The sequence below is a fragment of the Tribolium castaneum genome, chromosome 1, assembly GCF_031307605.1.
Source record: "Tribolium castaneum strain GA2 chromosome 1, icTriCast1.1, whole genome shotgun sequence".
Lineage (NCBI taxonomy): Eukaryota > Metazoa > Arthropoda > Insecta > Coleoptera > Tenebrionidae > Tribolium > Tribolium castaneum.
In genome coordinates, this window is record NC_087394.1 from 11,603,390 (window position 1) to 11,625,142 (window position 21,753).

At 33.2% G+C, this 21,753-nt stretch overlaps 2 protein-coding genes and 2 long non-coding RNA genes across 4 annotated transcripts; 2 read left to right on the forward strand and 2 right to left on the reverse strand.

Moving 5' to 3' along the window:
* Positions 1 to 1,333: 1,333 nt before the first annotated feature.
* Positions 1,334 to 2,105, forward strand: LOC656673 (uncharacterized protein). Its single transcript, XM_963182.4, has 3 exons — positions 1,334 to 1,607; positions 1,658 to 1,890; positions 1,941 to 2,105. Exons 1-3 carry the CDS (start codon positions 1,451 to 1,453, stop codon positions 1,965 to 1,967), a joined length of 417 nt encoding a protein of 138 aa, XP_968275.2. The 5' UTR covers positions 1,334 to 1,450; the 3' UTR covers positions 1,968 to 2,105.
* LOC656587 (transmembrane channel-like protein 7) lies at positions 1,910 to 15,786 on the reverse strand. The gene is made up of 4 exons (XM_963108.4): positions 15,478 to 15,786; positions 15,225 to 15,421; positions 14,574 to 14,815; positions 1,910 to 6,828 (listed from the first exon to the last, which is right to left on the reverse strand). Exons 2-4 carry the CDS (start codon positions 15,394 to 15,396, stop codon positions 5,026 to 5,028), a joined length of 2,217 nt encoding a protein of 738 aa, XP_968201.1. The 5' UTR covers positions 15,397 to 15,421; positions 15,478 to 15,786; the 3' UTR covers positions 1,910 to 5,025.
* A 1,149-nt stretch (positions 15,787 to 16,935) lies between these two features.
* LOC135266858 (uncharacterized) lies at positions 16,936 to 21,718 on the reverse strand. Its single transcript, XR_010335055.1, has 2 exons — positions 21,579 to 21,718; positions 16,936 to 21,515 (listed from the first exon to the last, which is right to left on the reverse strand). It is a non-coding gene; the product is annotated as an uncharacterized LOC135266858 (long non-coding RNA).
* On the forward strand, positions 17,906 to 19,133 carry LOC135266859 (uncharacterized). The gene is made up of 3 exons (XR_010335056.1): positions 17,906 to 18,607; positions 18,657 to 18,916; positions 18,993 to 19,133. It is a non-coding gene; the product is annotated as an uncharacterized LOC135266859 (long non-coding RNA).
* Positions 21,719 to 21,753: the final 35 nt, after the last annotated feature.

The window sequence follows — 21,753 nt, forward strand, 5'->3', positions numbered from 1 at the left end:
TATCTCATTTCCGTTCATAGCAGAATTTTTCAACCGTTCATTTGAATTTTTTTGAGTAAAATAAAGCACAAATTGAAAGTTTCTGTATAAGAAAAAAAAATATGTGTTAAACTAAATCCCAGCGACAAATTTTGAGCCCAGAAACTCAATTTTACTCTGAAAAAATGTAAATGATTTGTTGCAAAATTCTACTATGAACTGAAATGGGATATATTTTTATTTAATTTTTCAATTCGCCTTTTAAAACTGACTAAAATTTACTCTTGTTGTTTGTACTTGCACAGGTACCTTGACAGGTACTTGTCATAGTTTTTGACGCACGTCAATTTTTTATGTATATTTTCATTTAAAAAACCACAGCAGAAAGGTTTAAAGGGTGTCCTTATAACACAGTTTTTTCAAATGAACTAATCCTGTTTTTTAATGGCAATCAAAAAAGCTTCGAATTGTAAGGAAACTTCCCTTAAAATCATATTTATCTCTTACAGCTTTTGAAATAATTGCAAAAAACGGAAATTTAGCTCATTATTTTCATTTATAATCGAATAAACTTGCGAAAAATACGATAAAGTTATTTAATTCAAGGAAATGTTCGATAGGTGCAACATTTTCATTCAAGAAATTAAAAATTCGATGGCAGGCTGAATGAGTTACTTTACATAATTCACTAGATAACCATAATCAAATACTATTGTTTTACTAAAAGCTAATTAATTGTGCAAGGCTTACTAGATTAACGATGAAAATTACAAAGTAAAATCCGTTTTTATCATTATTTTAAAAACTGTAAGAGACAGGTATAAGATCTTTTGATTTCCGTGAAGAAGATAGGGTCGTTCGATTTAAAAAAACTGAGTTATAGCCGTTTTGTTACGACCATTTTGAAGAAAATCATACTAGCCTTGAATTTTGACTATTGACAATTTTGAAAATTATAAAAGACTCTTCGAACCTTTGTTACCTAATGCAAAAAAAATGCAAAGGATTCAAAGGCTGTGATTTTTTTAAATAAATCCCTCCAAACGAAAATTTTAACGAAAAAATTGACATGTCAAAACTATGACAGATAATTTTACACAATTTAGGCAGGTGAAATCAAAAATACAATAAAAGTATGATTATTGTTTAAAATTTAAAATTTCGCGTCAAGTTCTCGTAGTTCCGGAAGCTCAGCCATTTTGAAAACAATTTATTTGAATTCAGATTGCTCGATTTGAATGATATACAAAATTTCAAAGCCCTAGCTATAAATAACAGAAGTTAAAAGGTTTCTAATTTATATGCCCTAAGAGGATCACTCTGTATATATGGTCAAATCTCAAAGCTTATTTACTTGGTTTAAAAATGAAAGTCCCTAAAATTATGTTGACATTTGATGCCGTTTTTTAAATTTAGGAATTTAACCTAAAGGTTTTTTGAATTGATTTGTTGTGTTTGAATTGAATTTTGAATGAACATGGCCATCCACATTGACAATATTCGAAATTACATCCTTAAGCAAGAAAATAATTCAAAAGTCCAAAGTATGCCCTTTCGAATTCTTGCAGATTGTGATGCTCCAGTCTCAAAATACTTCGAAACTGGGGTAAAAGTACAGGAGGATGAAAGTAAGTTATATTTTGTTTGAATTGGTTGTTAATTTTTGTGGTGGTTTTAGCACAGAAAGCCTCCTTTCGTGGTTACCCCCTAAGGGGTAAAACAGTCGAGTTACCAGAGGGTTATATCGGAGTAGTGTTACACGAAAGTATTGCCCCTGTTAGTGATAAAGAGGAAAGAAAATTTCACGTTACTAATAAATTCAAAACGCTCACTTACTGGAATTGGGATAAAGCTCCTAGTAAAAATGATAAAATTATTCAAGCGTTGGATTGGATTGACGTTGCTGAGGCGGTAAGTGGATAAGTAAGTGTTAAAAAATTATATATTTTTTATTATTTCAGTTACACAGTCCTATTACAGAGGAGTAAACAAAGGTAGTCTCAACATAAACATTAATTATTACACAGTTCACAAAGTGCCTGCTATTATAATAATTACGATGGTTACATATTTGTAGTTGAAGTTTGTTGTTTCATAAAATAAAAATACCTCAGACTGAAACATAATTTATAGGTCGTATACATACATAAAGTACCTCTACATATCACTGTAAACATAAAGTTACATCACAATTATAAACACAGTTGAATAAGTTGCTGGCAGGTTTGAATTGGCATTGAGTGTAAGCGTCTTAATATTTTCAAAAATTAAATTTGAATTGTGCCGTAATTTTGTACTATTGGTAAACATGTAATCTAGAACCCAACCTCAGAAAGCTGGTTTAAATGCACAAATAAAATGCGAAATACTGGTGGTTTAAAATATAAAATTACATAAAAATATTACAGAGTACACTATTCTTAAATGACTTTGTACAACTCTATTTACAAGTATTTTACTGCTCTTATGACGAGTGCGTGATTAAATTAAGTGTGAATGGATAATGATTTTATAAATGCGATATGTTTGTGTACGGAGGACTAAAATACAAGGAGTATGCAAAATGACACACAAGCTCTAGAAAAATAATCAAAAAAATACACCTCTCAATTAATCTTAGCATTAAGGACTTACGTGGAGAATTTTTTCTTAAATTTCTTAAAATAAAGACAAGTTCCTTTACTCCTCCACATCAACAAAACAAAACTGACCAAAATTAAATTTTAAATGTTGTGATTTTAATATCAAGAAACCAAAAATATATCTGGTAATACACCTGGTACTGAAATAGACCGACAAAATTTTGCGAATACTACCTATACTTACGAGCACAACAATGGTCTTTGTCTTGAATATAATTTTTATTTTATTTCGAAAAAGTTTATTAGTATATTAAAATATAAGTGAGGTCTTTAAAAGACGCGCGATTTTTCGAGCACGACGATGTAGCCGGAGTGCTCGAAATAGAGCAAGGGTTTTAAATACTAATTAATCATGAATACTTTACGTTATTTTTTTATTGGTACACTTTAAAATCTGAATACTGATACTAATATTACAAAAATTGGAAATAATGTTCAGTATACCTTTCGTTGTCATGGAATTGATTGTCATTATAATAAAAAGATGCCATTAATACTTCACGTTTCTTAGGTTATTGATGTTGGCATGGTTACATTACAAAACGCGCGTTTTGAAAGTTGGATTTATTTATACACGCTGCTGTGGGTTTTAAATAAGCAAAATAGATTACCAATAAAAAAAGTGTTTTTTTGCTATTTTTCCGAATATGCACTAGTTTGATACTACCATGGGTAAATTTTTGTCGGTCTATTAAGTATCACACTGTATACAAAAAATACTGGGTGTAACGAAAAAGTGAGGATATAGAAAGAACCAAAGATTCCACAGGTCAGAATAAAAAAAATTAACCCAATTAATAGGCACGCCAAAGTACAAAAATTACTTTCGATTTTCTATAATAAATTATTAAATGATTTTTATTAAATTTGCTAGAATTAATTTGTTATCAGAATCTCGATTTGTTGCTATTTCTTTTTTTTTTAATTGTAAATAAATATTTATTAACAACTTTACACATTTGAGGCGGAGTGGCGTAATTCTTTCGTATTTCAAACGGTCCATTATTTTAACAATTTTTGTATCTTATTTTGTATCTTCGCCAATTATTATTGGTTTTAAAAATTCATTTAATCTTCAACTATTATTTTAATTATATTTTAATTAGTTTTGAGTTTTGGTAGAAATTGAACGACTTTTGTAAATTTACAACATTGAAAAATAGTAGTTTATTCTACAAGTAAAGAAAAGTTGTTCACTATTTGTGAGTGATGTGTTTTTGAAACGAGTTTCCAAGTGCCAACTTTTCTTTACGTGTATAATACAACGTTTTCTTATTCAGGTACATTGACAAATTTTTGTTAAATTTTTCCATAGATATTTGCTGTTTCAAAACTATAACAACGCCAACGTCACTTCAAAAATTAATGGCTGATGTAATTTATAGTTTCAATGAGAGATCTAATCATTAGTAACTATTTTACAATTTTATCAACCTTATTTAAAAAAATAATTCTATAAAATGCGACGTTGGCGTTTTTATAGTTTTAAAATAGTTTATAGAATATATAATATACGAGAATTTAAAAAAATTAAAGAAAATCATTCCCGAAATAACATAATGAAGATCCACAGTTAACTCCCACTTTTCTTGGATTCTTTGTTTCGTATAATAATTTTTTTTAAAAAGAGCGTGTTTTCGTCAAAAAAATTAAATTATTTTAAAAGCTAAACAATAACCACCAATAAAAGTTTAGGTTAAAATCATAAATTTTAACAACTACATCCACATATGCAAAACTATGCGTGTTTGTATTGCAGCTCAAAAAAATTCAACATTTAAAGGTCAATAGGGGACACCATGTATGTAAATGTATCTTTCTTAATAAATTAGATTAATACTTTATTTTGTGCATCATTCCAAGCTTTCGAATTCATTTAACTTAGAAATTACTCAATAAAGATGATGTTCGGTTAGAACGAACGATCGGTTATAACGTACAGTCACGACCACAAAGAATGACACCGCTAAAACAGTAGCTAGAAATCTTTTCGATATAATGCGATTAATGTGTACGTTTGGCTAGTTCATAAACTACCAGTTGGTAGGGGTGTCATTCTTTTTGATAGTGACTGTACCAATTGTAAAGTTCCTTGAGTGTTCGTTATAACCGAGTTTCACTGTAACTATTGAACTTTGGCGCCCTCTAACTTTTAAACAGGAACCTGGGAAATCTCTTGTACCCATTTGTCCCCACATTTCGTTACACCCCAGTATAATAAATAATAACAAAATAAAAATAATACAATAACTTGATTAAAAATGCCGATAGATTTTGATTACATTTTTTAGAGCTCAAGCGGTGTTTTGTAATTTAGTACCCCGTACTTTATTAAAAATCATCACGAAAGCCTAAAATATCAAGTCCATTACAATAATAAATAAATCTGACTAGAATACGCCCCTTAATTGCTCGAAATATTAGTATCACCGTCTTGCAAAACATCAACATGCCTCAACCTTTTCTGATGCTCCTGTTGCTGCTTAATAAACTTACTCAGTCTTTCCAATAAAAATTGTTTATCATGCCCCTCCAAAACCAGCTGATTCTTCAACACGACCACCATCTGCCTATTCGCCGCATTCACGGCCCGAAAATAGTACAACAAAAGAAACAGGAGCAGAAAAACGGGCACCGCAAACCCGGCAGTACTCAAAAACGCGACCACACTCTGCACCCAATCAGGAGTCGAATAAAAGGTAAACTCGACCCGACTCCAGACGGAAGGCAAGTCCCGGAAGGGACCGCAGCCCCTCGAGGGCTCCACCTCCGAAAAAGAATACGCCAAGGGGGCCACAACCGACACGAAAGACACCAGCAACACAATCATAAACATCGAATTGGAGCGCGAAGCGCGATAAACGGTCGCACTCGGGTTACTGTTAACCAAACAAACGAACTTTTTGATATAAAACATGAAGAAAAAAATCAGCGAGGCGATGAAAGAGAGCAAGGGGGCGTAGAAACACCCCAACCAACACAAAGTTTGCAAATAAACGACGTCAAGCACATGCTTCGGCAAGTCGAAACTTTGCTCCCCGACTAGCTTTATAAACTTATTTTCGACGTGTCGTGCGATGAAAGCGCGCGGGAAATTGACCAAGAACGTGAGGATGACGTGCGTCGCAAAATCGGTTATAACCAACTTGTAGATTTGTTGGCCGGCGAAAGTCTCCCAACAGTTAGGTTTTTCGCTACTTGTAAGTACACTACCAAGTGTGATATAAAGTGTAAAAATCGAGGCAAGACGCAGCAAAACGGTCCGAAACAGCGTAAAACGCACCACAACAAGTGGGCTGTAGCGCTCGAACTGTATCAAATATTTGAACAAAAAAGGGACCAAAATATTGAAACAGACGATGGTAATCGAGGGCAAAAACTGGAACAAAAGCCCTTCGAAATAATCATCGCTGGACTCGTTCCGAAATTCTTGAAAAACGAAAAAAATCGCAGTGCCACACGCCCCCAAAACCGCCAACACTATCACATTTACAAGGATTCGAACAATGATTAGTTTGGTGTGTTCGCCTTTGGTCCGATTCTGTTTCATTTCCTCCAACCGTTCGGCCGCAAGACACGCCTTGATTTCGTTATAGATGGCTTTGTGTTTAATTGCGGCTGATTTTTCATTATGGATGCAAAAGTCCCACCCTCCGAAAATAAAATTACAGTATTGGTAAAACTGGCCCTCGCCTTCAATCAACCGTTCTTTAAAACCGTTGGCCGCCGACTTGACCATGGAAACGAGCGACGTTGCGAAATATACAACTGTGATACAAACGTACGCTAATGGAAGATTATAGTACATCACGCTCTCGTTGACGAGATAATCGAACGTTTCGTTCGGGTAAAAACCGTAAAACAGTAGACTGTGCTCCATGAAGCCGGTGCCTTGGATGAGGTCGAACACGACGTTCGAGCTGTTGGGTGGATTTTGTGTGTCGGAATTGACTAGAAGTATTGTTGGTAGAATTATGAAGAGGAAAATGACCGTAAATATGAATAAGTTTAGGAAGAGGAGGTACTTGAGGAAAATGAAGTAGGCGACGACGCCGGTGCCGAAGTGGCCTTCGATGCGTTTTAAGGCGCTTCGCCAAAGTTCGATTTTAGTGTGCATTTCCTTCAAGCGGGAGATGAACTGGCGCCAGATCTTCCTGCGTTTCCAGTTGAGTTGTTCGTAGCCTTGTAAACGCAAATTCGGTTCGTTCTGTGGAAGATAAGAGAAATCATTCATTGCGGGGCTAGTGTGATAAAAATGAGATTAACGAGACCAAAGCTTTAAGGCTCTAGACCCTCTGGGAGCTGGCGCATACGTTTTACGTGTAAACTGTTTTCACTGTTTTTAGCCGTAAATTTAGACTTGAAGAGTTTCTTGACATTTGCAGTGTTTCTTTATAAGTAAATGTAGGTCGAAGAGTCATTTTTGATTGAAATAAATGCCTAGATATTTTTTTATTAAATAAAATGTCTCTAATGAAGTTGATACGAATTTTTGATAACGGTGCATTGTATTGAGAATTTAAAAAAACCATTTTATAGGAAATTTAAAAATACAAACTTGAGATATTTTTGATTTTTGTTAACTGTTCTTAATTGTTAGATATAAAGCAAAAATTAAATTGTAAGTAGGCAACTTTTAATGCATCCTTCTTCGAATGCGTAGCTAGCTGGAAGAAGATTTATGACGGGTTTAGGACGCACCGCTGGAGGTAACCACCATTGGGGTGACCCACAAGATAATAATTTTATTGCATTTGTTCAAGACAGAGAAATGTATCGGCCAAATAGGAATTTTAGCGATTTCTCTAATAGTGGTATAAAATTAAAGCACATGATTTCGGAATTAATTTTTTTAACAAAATAATTAGGTACCTATAGATTTGCATTACGTTTTTTTTGTAGACACTGCTATCAACGTATCTTATGAGATTTTGAAATACGAGTAATCACGCTCGCTATTTTTTTGAATACTTTTAACAATAAAATTATTCCTGTTTTAAAAAAATTATAAAAAAAGATGATTAAAACTTTGGTTGTACTTAGCTTCGTTCTGCACAGGTTTTGTGATAGAACTACTGAGCTCCCTCACCACGACAAGGTGTCAACCCACTGAGGAAGTTTTTTTTTTACTTTTATTGTTCAAATTAAAAATTATAATAATTATTAAAATGCTTATCATCATATTATGTATTTATGTAAAAATCTCTAAAACTAAACTTGAAATATTATTTACAAATCCTTTTTTATTATGCTGCGTAATGGTAAATTGCGACTATGTCTTGAATCAATTATTTCTGGTAACATGGCATTCATATAAAAATTTTCAAGACAATCTATCATTCTTCCGTTCCAATATTTACTATCGTCTTTCTCAATAATACAATATTTTAAATCTGTAGAGGTGTACACTATAAAATAACAAGTTTGGCGATTAGTAATGTGGAGCTGACCTTGTACTTGATACATGTAATTATCTTTTTCTTTTAAAACTATTTTACTATCATCTTGAGAATCTATTTCTAAGTATTTAATCAATTTTTGTTCTATGGCAGTTTTAATATTTGTGTTTCTTGCGCTAAATGGACATTTAATTTCAACAATAGCATTTGAACCCACTAACCCATCTGGTGTTGCACCTAAACAATTTTTTTCCTAAATTCTAAAATAATACATAATTATAAAAGTATCATTTATTTTACTAGGCGTAACGTAAACAAATTATATCCCTAAGACTGGATCTTACAATCTCTCGATACGTTATTTGTTCTATAATTATTACTGGGTATAGTTACAATAAATTTTTACAACAATGTATTTTTCAGAATTTATTACCTGGATAAAATTATCAGACGAAAAAGCGGGTTTAAAGAAGTTTTCATCATTTTAATGAGATATTCCTAGTAACTTTTTTAAAGTTAAACTGTTTTCTGAAAGAACAATAATGTTTCACCAATTAATTTTTTTATTTTATATTTTTTCAATGCAAGTGATCCAATTAGAAATGCACATGACACATAATATAGCGAACAGAATTCGGTTAATTAAAACATAAAACCCAATAAATAAATGGTGTAATGGTGTATTATTTTTTACAAAACTATGCTAGTATTTTATTATTCTTTAGTATCAATTTTTTTTAACAAAATAAAAAACGTATTCATAAAATATTTTGAAAAAAATTCATAATATTTTATATCTTTTTATAAATAATTTAAGTTATATTTTGCCAAATACAGCAGCAATAACATTAAAAATTTTACTTACATTACCCGCTTCTTATATTCATCTGGCGAGAGATCATTTTAAAAATTAAAATTTTTATTTGAGATCTACGATAGTTCCGTGATTTATCTATCATTGCAATTGAATTTGAACTCTTAGATTGTTTGAATATACAGGGTTATTCATATCTATGAGACAATAAATGAACCTTAAAAATTACCTATGAAATGATGCCAATTGAGATTATAACTCGTGTCCTATCGAAACTGCTAAGAATTTTACAGCCCTGGGAAGGAGGGGTATGGAAAGACGTTTTTGTACCATAACTTTGGAACTATTTGACCAAATATTACAAAACTTGGTAGACTTACTAAAGAGAATATGCCTTTTAATCTGGTAATTACGAAAACCGGATACATCCACCCAGTTTCCGGTTGGAACATTTCCGGGTCACATTTTTTGTGTTTTTCTAAATTTTTGCCCTCTTAACACTACTTTTTTATTGCTTAAATCAATAGAGTAATCAATTGCGAATTAAAAATTTATAACCTTCAACACCGCTAAAATGCACCATTTAATAGTTATTTTAAATGAAACAGAGACTTGCACTTAACCAAAATCAAAAAAGTATAAATTTTGAGCAGACGATATCCGTAGCAACGAAAGTGCATCTGCACTCAAAGCGCTGTCAGGTCCTGTCAGACACTTGTCAACTTTAACTTTGGACAATTTGAAAATTGAAAATATTTAATAAAAGGGTTTAGTTCAGTCTCTTAATCTAACCTACAAAAAATTTAAACCAATCTGATAGCATTTTTCATTGATTAATTCACCGAAAATTCACAAAAAAAGTCATAGTTGGTGTAAAATTCTTATCAGTTTCGATAGGACACGAGTTATAATCTCAATTGGCATCATTTTATAGGTCCTTAAGTACTCTTCGTTTTTTGAAATATACGAATAAGTTTATTTTGTCATTTTATTACAAAAAGTTTGTGAATAACTTAAAGTTTTTATAATAAATATTTTATTTGTTACGTTTTTATTGGAACTTGTCAATAATCACTCATAATCAGTTAATCACAATTACGCCAAATTTCTATTACTTTCTAGTTTTGAAAAATATTTGTAGGTATAGGTATACCTTTTATGAACAGATAACAAATAAAATTACAAGTACAAGGGGCGGCAATTTTAAATCTGCACGCAGGCGAAAACTAGTGCTAGTGTGATAACCTGATAACATTTATCGCACTTACAAATACGAGTGTAAAATAATATTGAAATGTGGTTGCATTTGCGACAAAATTTCAGTTTTCAGCTTCAAATCACAAAGTTATATTGTGTTGGAGTAATTAAAGCTTGAGGAATGTTTTTATTTAAAATTTACATTTCTAACAATAATAATCGGTCACAATGTTAATAATTTAGTATGCACGAGGGGTATTTTGCAGAATAAAATTTGCTTTGTGAAAAATAAAGAGAAAAGTAAGAATTTTTAGGATTAAATGATAAAATGGGGCTTTATCGATAATTTACAAATGCGCAAATTGTTACGTATGTCTCAAAATTTAAAAAGATTTGATTGGCTTAAATTTTGTAAAGGAAATAGTCTTAATTATTTTTTTTTAAACTTTCCTTTAGTCCCATACAGGGTGATTCACACAGCTTTACTTTAAATGCAATGCATTTAATCGCGAAAAAGTATGGACACAGTTTCTATATTATAAAAACTGTTCATCAAAACTTATTGAATTTTGGTGTATGTTTAAGATATTTATAAATTTCATCGTTTCAGATGTTTATCTATTTCTAACGCCATTTGTTCTGAGGATATGAGGCTAACTTGACTTTTTTAAATGGCAAGAAGGGTCAAATTTCTTATTTTTAAGAAGAGCTTTTTTTCTGAGATCTATGGTGTAACATATGCTTTTAATTGAAACTTAAAAAAAAATAATCGAACTAATACAATTTTTAAAGATATAAAATTTTATTTTAAATTAGAAGTTGTTCCATATCAGGTGGCGAACTAACAGTGACATAAAAGACTCTTAAAATGCACCCACTTGGTTAAAATAATGAAATACATAGGCGTGCATTTTTTTTTGTCTAAAATTTACTTAGTTGTCATTTTAACATTTTAAATTTTGAAGACGAAAATACATTGAAATATTACTATTATTGTTAATAATTTGTTCATTATTCTTCTTATGTATTTTATTATATTTTTTTAAAGACTAACAGTGGGTTTGAAAGACATTTTATTACGACGCCAATGGGCGATTTTTTTTAATTCGGAAGTAAAATTACCGTTGGGGGCGCCACTGAGCTAGGTCGAAAACTTCGACCATATATCATATAGAGTAAAGCGAGTTTGTAGGCAGGTTGTTTGAAGCCAACATGTATGGGTGCGAGGAGTGAGGGGCAAGAGGAAGCTTACTCCTTGTTCAATGGCAGCTCGTAGTCAAGGGGCAAACAATTGAAAAAACATTACAAGTTTCAGAAAAAATTTAAGTTTTCGAGTTTCAAAAAAAAATGCCTTAGTTAAAATACTTCTAATTCTATCTTATGACATGTCGTCAGAGTTGTAATATTCAAAAATATTCAGTATCAAAGCGGAAAATCAGAATACGTTACGACGCCACTGGTGTGTTTCCAGATTTAGGTTAACACCTGTATTTTCTTACTTACGGATGACATTACCGATGAATACCCCTTGTGAATACTTTCTCCTGTATATTTCGACGCAAGAACCAGATTTTACCCATTCACAAGTAAATTTAAGCCCAAAATTCACAATTTTTCCCTTTAATCACAATCGTGCAGCACGAAGTTTGACGAATATTAACGATACACTTGGAAATATTTTGAATGGACCAATCAGAGAAGGGGTACCTAAGAGTCAAATTCGCGTACCAAGCCTTATTTCCCCTTGCCCCACCTGCACATGTTGGCTTCAAAACAAATCTCACCTTGCCCAGTCTATATGATATATGGTCTAAGGTCGAAAACAGTAACCATAAATGGCGGGAAAATGTTTATTCGGATATTTTGAGCGTTGTACGAATTTTGGGGCTTCACAATTATTACGTTGCCTATGCGGAATGATTATTGCATCTTTGATGCAAGAAACTTATGTTGACAAATGAGAGATGACGAGGAAAACACGAATAACGAATGACTGTTTGGTTCACTTTCTTTATTGGAAAATTATTACAAAGACATTGAAAAACCTACCTTTTGGCATAATTTACGTTTAAATGTATCAGCAGTTGTTAATCATTATTGTAGTTTTGTAGATTTAATGCAGCATTTCATGATTTTTTCAGTAGAAAATTCTAACCTAAAATTCATAACACTTCACTAATTTATTGGTTTCTTGAGCCAAACTTTGTGTTTTCTTTGATCCATTACTTATAATCTTTAATTAGACAACTGTTTGATAACACTTTGTAATCAAAATTTAAATATTTTTCACTTTTTATCCACTTTCAAGTTCCAACAATAAACACTTTATACCACGAAAAACTACAGAACCAAAGTCAACGCTAGTATTTACCACCACGTACTTTTAAAGTAATTCTTTCTATTGTAAGTAATTAACATTATACACGCAAAATTGTTGAACAATTCATTAAATGTCAGTTAAATGTGGCATTACGAAAATTTCTTTACTGTTTTCGACATAGTTCAAAAGTCATCACCAGAGGGCGTCTAGTTAATTTTATTTCCGAATAGTAAACATGTGTAATGCCAAAATACAGTCATTTTTGACAGTGTCAGTTCGCCACCAGATTTGGAACAAGCTCTAACTTTGGAAATGTCTATCTATCCTTAGTTCTTTGTCGCTCGCTTGAAGTTTGACTAAAAAATAGGTAAAAGATAATAACAATTGTTAAAATAAAACTTTTAACTGAATAAGAACATATTTTAACAAAAAAAGGTGAAAAACGAAATACATTTACAAAAAAAAATTACAAAAGATGTTCAAAATGATTTCCATTGATTCTTGGCTTTCTGTCGTTATAACCAACCATCATGTGAACTTCTATTTGCCCAGTTTACTTAAATGAAGCATTGTTGAACTAACTATTGCACACCAGTTTAATTTTTGGCTAATATACAAGTGACAGATCGCTAATTAACAGTATTTCAAATTTTACTTTTCCAGAAATCGAGAATTCAATTTTAGAATTTTTTTAAATTTTAATAAAAATAAAGGTGGATATGTTACATCACTGATTTCAGAAAAAAATGCTCTTTTAAATATTATTACATTTGACACTTCATACCACTAAAAAAATCAAGTTAGCCTTGTATTTTCAAAATAAATATTGGTAGAAAATTGAAAAAGATCTCACATTATAGAATATAAAAAGTTGTAAATGTTTCCTAAATTTCAAAGTGCTCTGTTAAGCCGTTCGCTTATAACGAATCCTCTTATAAAGAACATTTGCATAAAACAAACCTGATTTTTCATACAGATACCAACTCAGTGGTATGTCGTTGAAAACAAATCCTAAAGTTATATTTTAAAAATTCTATAGCTACAAATTTATTCTGTTTTCTTCAGTTTTCATTACTTTTAATGTTTTTATGTTTCACACTAAATAATCGTTCCCTAACATAATAAAGAATAATTATTTAGTTATTTTGTTCTGCCTTTTAAATCGTCTTTTAGATCAAATTAGGAAAATCGGTGGAAAAACCAGTGTTGTCTGGTACAGTCCATTGTTTCTTACTATCTCCATATCTCAAAAGATGTGATCAAAACATAGATGAATCAAATATTTTATCTAAATCTTTCAACTACTTTTACACTCATTAACGCATCCTCTAGACCATCAGTATCTTCTAGATATAGTCTGTGAAACTTTTAAATTCTTTTGAGTGGCAAATACCACTAAACAAAACACAAAAATCCCATATTTATCAGAAATATACAACTGATATGAATTCTTAAAATTGTGGGAGATCCCTAATTGTTCTGTGTCCTCTCAAGGATAAAAAATGGAAAAAGCAGTTAATAAGTTATTAGATTTCCCGTTTATCTTTTTCTTTAGTTGTTTTTAGATGATATAAAATTATCAGAAATTAGGTATAAACTTCATGCCGTCTAAAAAATTTCTTGTATGCCACTACTAACAACATATTAAAGCATTAATAGGTGCATATTTCATCAAGACAAACTATAAACTGCTAAAAACGTATTTTTTTTAGTCATTTAAAATGAATTTTTTCAAATTAATCTATATTTTTCCAGTAACTCAGCTTTTACCTTTTACGTAGAGAAATTTTTTTAAGATAGGATACATTCCAGTTGAAATTTATCCAAACTGAGCTAAACTTAATCACAGGAAACAATGAGTCATTTAATAATTACCTTTTATCATTTGTAGTTGTTTACCTAACACATTGTTTAAAAAATAAAAATACAGAACGTGCATTCTTAGTATTTTTGCAACATAAACATCAAGTTTAATTTCTGTTTCTAGAATAATTTAACACAAACACCATAACTATTAAATCCTGTAGTAATCGGTATTTTTAAACATATAAAATTACCCTAATTTTGTAATATTTGATAAATTTATTATTAAAAAGGGAAAAGTAACTTTGACTTGACAAGGACAGCTTAACATCTCAGCTTATTACCTTATGTTTAAATTGTAATTAATTAAAAAGCCGCAATAAGAGAACAAATTTGTAAAATAATTCACAATTGCTTACTAGAATTTTTGCTTTCATTTCCTTCTTCTGCGACATGGGTACCGGCATTCCCTTGATCTGCATAATCTCTTCCCATGTGGTTTGTTCATTAGACAAGTTTTCCGATAAATCTGGAAGCATAGCCACTTGCACATCTCCTGCAGTTGACGCCCTCCTATGCACAGTTGAGTCTCTTCGCGAACGCGAAGCTGTTTGTCTTCTAATTGTCCTGTTATCATTTGTACGAATCCTAATTGTCGCAGCTGTAACCACAATTCATAATAAGAGTTTAAGTAAAAACGTGAGTGCTCTGAAAATTTCATGAACCTAAACGTATGACTTCTAACACCACCGTCTTGCCTATACTGTGACTTATGTTCAATCAAATTGATCAGATGGCAAATTATTTATGATAGAAATATGTACACAAAAATAGAGGGTTAGCAGAATACTAATGAAATGAAATGTAAATGTAATGACTTGAAATTTTTGTTAAAGAAAAATATCTGATACAAGGCAGCTTATAAAAATCAGAATATTTGACAGATAAGTGATAAGTATTGACGATAGTATGATAGACGTTGGCGTTTTTATAGTTTTGAAACAGATATTACTTTCAAAAAAATGTCAGGACACCCTTGGCAAAACTGACAACACAAAACTGCAACATACCTGCCCTTGTTTGCTTGCTTGGCAGCAACGTGGCCAAATGTTTAGGATTTGGGTCTCTTTGCAAGGCGTCCAATTCAGCATCAGTGGGGTAACTTTCTTGATAAAACTCAGACCCTGCCTCTTCCCAACCTTGGGTCTTGGTGGGTTTTTTCTTATTTCCGCCTCCTGACATTTTGGAAACGCGGACGCGAGCAAATCTAGATAACGAATGAACAATACTTCATAAAAACAAAGCTGGAAATAAATATAATACCTGTAAATTTATAACTTCATCCTACACAGATTAGATAAACAACAACGTGTGAATTAGTGTGAGCTCGTTTTCCTGGTGCAATCGATGAAATCTAATCTTTCCTTGCTCATTGTTTAATTTTTTGAATTAATTCGGTGGTTGTAAACAATTAGCACAAAACTCATCGCTGTTGGCGTGAAAAAAATAACCAATCTATTTGACATCTGTCAAAATTACGCCTTATGTCATTGACCTTTATTAAGGGTAGTTTACCAATGCGTGGCGACGTAACGACGTAACGTATGATCCATACGGGGTGGCGGTTTTTTTATCAAGTTTTGGAAATTTTTCATTTGTTATCACTATCAGTAGTAGTAGTGTATGTCAAAATTGAAAATTTGCCTAATTTGCATTTTTATTTGAGAAGGAATAAAACGATCAGTAATATTTGTGTGAAGACAGCTCCCCAAACCAGCTCCTCGAAATTCCGAAGAAACCCGAACATGAAGCCAGTTTCACACTAGCAAAATACGTTTCAATTTGCGTAGATGTATGTTTGGTTGTCAGCTTTGAAACCGTTTAATAAAATAAAAATCCGAAAAAACACTAAACACCCTCTTAAAAATGACATTTTAAGAAAGTCACTTTGCTAATAGCGAAAAACTCAATTATTTACCACAAATTGCTTCTTAATTTTTCCCACTTTTTCACCTAATTTCAATATTTATAGCTCCGCAAATGCACTATTGCAGTTTTCGCCCCATTTCACCCCGAAATCGGTTTTGTCACACAATGCCCTTTTGACCACCAATTCAACAATAAAAAAGACGTTTTTCAAAAATAAAATTATGGCCTTTTAGTTGTCGGAACAATGTTAAAAAAATTTATCTTGTCCAGTTCCGCAAATGCACTATTGCAGTTTTCGCCCCATTTCACCCCGAAATCGGTTTTGTCACACAATGCCCTTTTGACCACCAATTCAACAATAAAAAAGACGTTTTTCAAAAATAAAATTACGGCCTTTTAGTTGTCGGAACAATGTTAAAAAAATTTATCTTGTCCAGCTCCGCAAATGCACTATTGCAGTTTTCGCCCCATTTCACCCCGAAATCGGTTTTGTCACACAATGCCCTTTTGACCACCAATTCAACAATAAAAAAGACGTTTTTTAAAAATAAAATTATGACCTTTTAGTTGTCGGAACAATGTTAAAAATTGTTATGTTGCCCAGCTCCGCAAATGCACTATTGCAGTTTTCGCCCCATTTCACCCCGAAATCGGTTTTGTCACACAATGCCCTTTTGACCACCAATTCAACAATTAAAAAGACGTTTTTAAAAAAAAAATATGACCTTTTAGTTGTCGGAACAATGTTAAAAAAATTTATCTTGTCCAGCTCCGCAAATGCATTATTGCAGTTTTCGCCCCATTTTTTATTTCACAGAATTTTTTGATAGTTGATAGCGATCGTCAGGATGGACCCATATGCAACTATACATTAAAAAATATATCCGAAATTGAATTAAAATCGGAAATAAATCAGGCTGAATTACCGGGCCTGCTAACAGATTATCATTTATACTCAATTTATTAGAGCTTTACATGAACAGTCAGACTACAATCAACTTGGTACTATTACTGTTTTCATTAATTATAATTACACAACTGTGTGATAAGTGAAAAGAATTTTCGGTAGAATCGTTTACTACGAGTTCCATATGTCCCAATTTTAAATAATTTTTCATGAACGAAATGTACGTACCCCTCATTTAGTTTATGATCCCTAGCTCTCCTTTTCTCCACCGACAACAAACGCTATTTTGCGTATCAGGCGGCGTTTGCTTAAAAGGACCGTAAACCATAAACCATAAACCGCCCATCTGGGAATCTCCCATGTGTTTTGTTAAAATGTTTTTCACAAGAATTCTGTGAAGGGTGTCCAGTAAATTATCATTTATTGCATCTTTATTTTCTATTTCCCAAAATCGGACAATATTATTACCAAAACAGGCGAGTTATGATAACAGGCGTGCATAAATTGGGCACTATTGAATCCCCAAATACCGGGCACCCTCTCTTTACGTGTTCGAGTCCTAGAAATTCGGCACCGCATCTTATCAGGTCAAAACGGATTATTACCTGATCACCCCTTTTCGGACATCACAGAAAAAATAGGCGAAAAAGACAACTTTACCAAAAAAATTTATTAAAGGTGTGAACATCTAAAAACAAGTTATTTTGTTTTCTTGTAATACAAATTTACGTACAGTCCGGGACATTTCTATTTGGACATAAAAAATTTGAATTTTCTGACATTTATACGTATATTCAGCGTCTATGTGAACAAAAAATGTTCTCTCTCTCATTCTATGGTCCTTGAGCTTTAATAACAGACTAGCGGCTAGGCCCCGCCGGTCTACAAATGTTCGCTCAGTCGAAATGTTGCGAGCGAGGTCGGAACAGTACGAACAGACCATAACGGATTTCCATTTCAGCTGGGCTGGTTAAGTCTAAAGAGTTTTCTGAGTATTTCAAAAATAATTACATTAACAATCGGCATTGATGGGCATATTGGAATAGTGGTTTTTATGGAAATATGTTGCGCGTGGCTGGGGCTTCGCCCCAGTTAACTAAAAGGAAACAAACCCCACGACCAATTAAACTCGAAAACGTGGAACTCGAAACGTGGAATAGTGTTTTTTTATGGAGCTAGGGTGGCGTACAGTTCATAAACATAAACACTATTCCACGTTTCGAGTTCCACGTTTTCGAGTTTAATTGGTCGTGGGGTTTGTTTCCTTTTAGTTAACTGGGGCGAAGCCCCAGCCACGCGCAACATATTTCCATAAAAACCACTATTCCAATATGCCCAGCTGAAATGAGAAGTCCGTTATGGTCTCCGTTCGTACTGTTCCGACCTCGCTCGCAACATTTCGACTGAGCGAACATTTGTAGACCGGCAGGGGCTAGCCGCTAGTTAATAACAGGGACATTTTTTAAATTGGTAGCATTAGAAAATGACAGTAAACAGCTGACTGATGTAAACAATAACACAATAACAAAGGAAATAGGAAGGAAATGTTATAATTTTAATCTATATAACCAGTGGCTGCTTTAAAAGCGTGTACTAACAGGATAATAAAATATTTATGCAAGTATTTTTGAAGGTAGAAACATTACTTGTCATATAACAATTATAGATTGTATGATGAGACGGGAATGGCACAACACAGAATTGCAGTCAGTGATTGTGCTGGAGAAAGCTGCTGTGACGTACTGACAGTACTGACTGTCGCTAGTTGTATGATTTGCGTAATTTGTGATATATTTTGTGTGAAAAACTGGAAAACAAAGTGCATACCTGCATAACCTCACTTATCGCAGTTTTGCACATTTTGATGATGGGAATTGCGGTTCAAGTAATTATGAGTTATAGATGGAGCTCACTGTTTACTTCAAAGTAAGTTCACGACATTTTTTAATTAATTAATAAAAAAAATATTAAAAAAATCACAGATAGTGTTTATAATTTGTAGCTGAAGCCTTTTGGGTCCACTTTTTTCGTTGTTATTTCCTGGTAGCGACTCTTGTTTCAAGCAGAATGGGTGTAAAGTTAAAAATAATCCCATAAAATTGTTAATATAACTCCGTTGCACTGGCATGGGGTATTTGAAAACTTACGTTTAACAAATACGTCACAAAGTCTCAGCCATCGTCGAAAAACATAATAAGGGCTTTATAACAACAAGCGCTTTCTGATTTTACTGTGGACGTGTGGAAGAATAGTGTGAAATATTGCGAAAAACCAACTTTTACTCTTGTTTACATTTTTGTACGTCTCTAACTGAGAGTAGTCGTCTTTTATAAAAAATATAGCTTACTAATAAAGGAAATTAAAGTGTTTTTATTTCTGGGTTGCCTCCAATTCCACTTTGCCCTTGCCTGATAATCAAGACACTGATAATGAAATTGGTGTAAGTGCATCGAATATAAACGTGTTGAATAGATGAATAAAAGAGAGACAACTGCTTTTTTCAAAAAGGCCATTTCAAATTTATTCAAAAAGCACACCCCCATTGAAAAGGGTCCATTCACGATGAAGTTTGGCTTCCTGCATGACATAGGTTTCGGGCACCAATCTCACTGTAAATGGTCTAAATTGGTCTTGCATCTCTAAGACATGGACTCACTGAGAGCGACTTCTGCAGTAGGCTTGAGACCTGCCTGACTGTCTCGCAACAATCTCTGCATTATGATTCCAAATCATTTTATAAAATGCTGTCAATTACAAGCCATGATATGAGGCATGAGGCCGTCTCAGTGTATGTCTTGTGGTGAACATTAAAACTGTTTCTTAAAGAACACAATGAGATCTGCTTCGCTACATGCAGCGCAAACAGGACTCAAAGACTAATCCCAAAAGACACAAAAAAACTGACACAGTTTCATAATTTTAAGCCATTGACAGCGTTTTCGAATGTTGGTGCAAAGACTTGTCGCGACGCAGGTTTCAGCCTTCCGCCAACGTCAGTCTCAGTGAAACCCTCTCAAAATGATCTCAGCGAAAACCATTCACAATGAAATTGGTCTATGAGGCCTATGTCGTGCCGCATGCAGCGAGATATGTCTCATTGTTAATGAAAATAGGGCCTTTTTTGTTGTTTAAAGTCGTTTTTTAAAACTTTTGTGGCAAATTTTACTGATGTGGCAGAGAGGGGGCATGCAATTGGAACATGACGATGACTACCCTAAAAGGCACTTCGAGGCTTTTATGGCCTTTTTAATGCAAATTTCAACTTTAAACCTGACAGTCATATCAAGGTCAAACATAACCTCAACAGTACTCCAGCAACGGTACTTCAAAGCGTTTGAAAGTTTCTCCATTTGTTTTTAAGTGTTCTAGTTGGTACATTTTGCTGTACTTTACTACAATAAAGAAATATTTAAATTTTTATTATTGTTTACATTTGTCATCTGTCAAACACATCAAACAGCCAAGTTCCCTAAATTTGAGCTCTTATCTAGTTTTTGTGCTCTATATAGTCTCGCGTCAAGGTATGCGGTATGACGTATCTCATATAGAAATGTCCCGGACTATAGTTTGTGCCACAGCTTCCTTGATTAGTGAAGGGAGGTACCCTTTACACGGCTGGTCGCATTGAACAAAAAAAGTGTTTTTTGAGAGCTTACTTTATTGTAGCGCCATCTATTAGTTGCTGCTGAAAAATTCACTTGGTTTCAAACGTGACAGCAGTCATATTTTTTACAAATTTAAGTTTTCAACCTCTTTTGCACAAGATTTATACAAAATTTTGCTAACAGGAAGGCAAGACAAAGCTTAGTTTAATTTTTTTCCACAAGTTTTAATCTAAATTTGAAATGCAAAGCATTTGGACACTAATTACATTTTGTACAGTTGGTTGCAAATGCGTTCCAACAATCTTTTGATCATTTTCGTGAGCATAAAAATGTTTGTTTACCATTCGGCAAAATGTTCAAGTTTGTATGATGCTTTTTACGTTCGTTTTGTGTTTCGCAGTTCGCTCTTGGCATATGCTCTTGGTCGCTCACATGGCAACATGCGCTTTTGGTTCCTCATAGTAAAAACACGTGCCAAATGTTTGTAGAATACGTTTTCTACAACTATATAGCTAAAACTAATGCGTTTTGCCTTAGAAATCTTCTGCACTGACAGCAGTGTGACAACACTTAACCTTAGAACTGTCAGAATTGTTTTACTTTATAGTGGCTCCCTCTCAGAAACAAAAATATGCCAAGGAACTAAGCAATGCGGCCAGCCGTGTGAAGGGAAAGTCCCTTCATTAATCAAGGAAGCTGTGGTTTGTGCCATTCTGATACAATATACCTAGATGGCATTGCCACATCAGCGACCCCACTTGGTGCCTATTTCCAAGTCCCTGTACCACTTATCACTGATTTTTTTCCCTAATCGGGACAACAAAGCACATTTGTTGGATATTATCGCAAATTACGTAATCCTACCAGCTGTTCGATAAACTTGCGGAAAGTGCGCCAGGGCACAACCCGGCAACGCCGCCCTACAGTGTGGCCAAGTTGCGTTTTTGAAAATTGGTCCCAAAATCGAATCAAATTATACAAACCAGGCGTTCTTCGCCCGATAACGAGGGGCAACAGCTGGGCGAGCACGTCTTTTTCCAGTCCCCGACCTTAGGGTTAGGGTCGTACTGCAAGCGCCTAACTTCGACTTTGGGTTTTTCATTTTTAACGTCCGAATCTCGTACTTTGGGGTACCCGAACTTCTTCTCCTCACTTTTG

What these genes read in the sequence shown, in the direction of transcription:
- LOC656673 (XM_963182.4), top strand. Translation starts at nt 1,451, where the DNA reads ATGAACATGGCCATCCACATTGACAATATTCGAAATTACATCCTTAAG. An exon ending in AAAAGTACAGGAGGATGAAA is followed by an intron (nt 1,608 to 1,657) that starts GTAAGTTATATT and finishes TGGTGGTTTTAG; the next exon opens with CACAGAAAGCCTCCTTTCGT. An exon ending in GGATTGACGTTGCTGAGGCG is followed by an intron (nt 1,891 to 1,940) that starts GTAAGTGGATAA and finishes TTATTATTTCAG; the next exon opens with TTACACAGTCCTATTACAGA.
- LOC656587 (XM_963108.4), bottom strand. Translation starts at nt 15,396, where the DNA reads ATGTCAGGAGGCGGAAATAAGAAAAAACCCACCAAGACCCAAGGTTGG. An exon ending in AAGCAAGCAAACAAGGGCAG is followed by an intron (nt 14,816 to 15,224) that starts GTATGTTGCAGT and finishes TTGTGGTTACAG; the next exon opens with CTGCGACAATTAGGATTCGT. An exon ending in AAATGAAAGCAAAAATTCTA is followed by an intron (nt 6,829 to 14,573) that starts GTAAGCAATTGT and finishes TATCTTCCACAG; the next exon opens with AACGAACCGAATTTGCGTTT.